Source organism: Limulus polyphemus, unplaced genomic scaffold (genome assembly GCF_000517525.1).
Source record: "Limulus polyphemus unplaced genomic scaffold, Limulus_polyphemus-2.1.2 Scaffold1323, whole genome shotgun sequence".
NCBI classification, from domain to species: Eukaryota; Metazoa; Arthropoda; class Merostomata; order Xiphosura; family Limulidae; genus Limulus; species Limulus polyphemus.
Genome location: NW_013666933.1, coordinates 197,632 through 199,682, shown reverse-complemented (window position 1 = coordinate 199,682; position 2,051 = coordinate 197,632). Strand labels below are relative to the sequence as shown.

At 31.6% G+C, this 2,051-nt stretch overlaps 1 protein-coding gene across 1 annotated transcript in view; it reads left to right on the top strand.

The window, feature by feature from the left end:
• LOC106463095 (apoptosis inhibitor 5-like) overlaps positions 1 to 2,051 on the top strand; it is a 30,570-nt gene that overhangs the window by 5,226 nt on the left and 23,293 nt on the right. The window contains exon 3 of the mRNA XM_013923064.2: positions 1,281 to 1,446. Coding sequence (XP_013778518.1) covers positions 1,281 to 1,446 — 166 coding nt within the window. The remainder of the gene's footprint in view (positions 1 to 1,280; positions 1,447 to 2,051) is intronic.

Genomic DNA, 2,051 nt, shown 5'->3' with positions numbered 1-2,051 from the left:
CATTAAGACAGTTGTATTGATGGGTAAGTAATATAAATTGGAAAGACAGCTGTATTGATGAATAAGTGATATAAATGTCCCTTTGGTTCTTGGTTTTCACTTGACTGAAAATTACCTAGCATTGCATTTATTGTATGTCTTACTAAGTTGTATGAAATTCACATATTATACAGTACGTACAAGTTAAGTTGTACTGAGATTTAATCATACTTAATTAAAACAGTCCTCCAGGTCCCTTTCTACCCTGGAAATAATTTTCATTGGTGATTTTGTTCAGTATGATGGTCTGGATTACACACTGCAGCTCAACATCACACATTTCATTGTAATATGCTCCAGTGAAAGACAGTGATTCAATCTTAGGTTGTATGTCTTTACAAACTAGTTACAGTCTCGGTAACTGTGCATAAATTTTGGTTTTCAAGACCATGTTTAAGCAGATCAAAATCACAATGTTCACGTACTGTGGGACTTGGCAGGATGTGGTTATATGGAATTTTTGGGATTCTAATTTTCTCTTGAAAAGAACCATTCATTTCAAGATGTGACTGGAAATTTGTGAATTTTTAGCTTGTAAGCTTCTACTAGAACTTTAAATCCTTGTTTATTACTAAGCCTTCTAGGAGATATGCTAAGTTTCATTGCAATAGCTTTTTGGGTTGAAGGGTTTTCTTTCATAACTATAGCTTTCACTTTGCAGGTGGGAAGTTTGTTTCATGTTATTGTTAAGTTTGATATCATAACCTGTTGCTGTCTTAAATGCCCTGCTGTGCTTGCATTTTTCCACTTCCACAGCAAACACAGAAAAAAAACTTCCTTCTTTCAAATGTTATGATCTTTGGTTCTGTATGTAACAAACAACTATGACTTTCATATCCCCGATGACCTGAAAACCTCTGGTATTAGGTAAAAGGCTTCATTAGCACTGGATATAATAGTTGAAATATTATTTTACACTCTTCTTAACTCTCGCTTAGAAATTCTCATTAGTAAGTATCTTGCACTAATGTCTGAGAAAAGGCTATATCTTATCTGTCCATATTGCCATAAATCTGCCTGTGTTAACATTTTTTCTGTCATATGGTCGAGAATTATCCATAAACTTAACACATACAGAGATGCCAAATATGCTTCTTGTGGCAACACAATTCACATCTGCAATGGTAATCAACTGTATTAACACACACACAAATCATTCTTGTAGGGTGATTAACGATCTGTATGTTCATGTAAACAAATTTTTTAATTACTTTTTTAAGTGTATGTATTATTCTGTATAGATACGAAAGCAGGCCATAAAAGAGTTGCCCAGTTTTTGTAAGGAGAACATAGAATTTGTTCCAAAGATTGCTGATGTATTAGCTCAACTGTTGCTAACAGATGAGCCATCTGAACTAACAGTGGTTCACGCAGCACTGATGACTGTCTTCAGAATCAGTGCCAAAGGTAAACTCATTTATATTATTATTATTAAAATTACTTATAACAGTTTCAGGATTTTTTACAGTTACCATATGTAAAGCAGCTGTAATTCTTTTTGGTTACTATAATTTAAAATCGGTATTGTAATCTGTTTCTTTCATAGACCCTTGATAAAGGTGTAAGCTGGAATGTCAGGTGGAATAAAAAAACATTTATCTGAAGTTGTTTGTCATCTTTATTGAAAATTTTAACATAACCTAATTTTGACAGTCAAATTGAAAATGAACAAAATGATTTCCTAACATTTATTTTCATATAAAACAAATTTAATAAAATTATATGCCATTCAAATTATATCTGTGTTCATGATGTCTATAAAAATAACAGTGTAACATCAGCATAAACGAGGTCATCATAATGAACATGTTCAATTGCCATCTTCTCTAATTAAATAATTTTTACCAATATCTTAGTTATTCTGACACAAGTTCAAAAAACATTAATAGCTAATTCAGCATAAACAAAATTTTAATGTCATGCAAATATCACACACTCACTATATGTGAACATTACTTTTGCTAATTAGAATTGAAACACTGATTTGACAGGATATATGAAATGTCATTTAT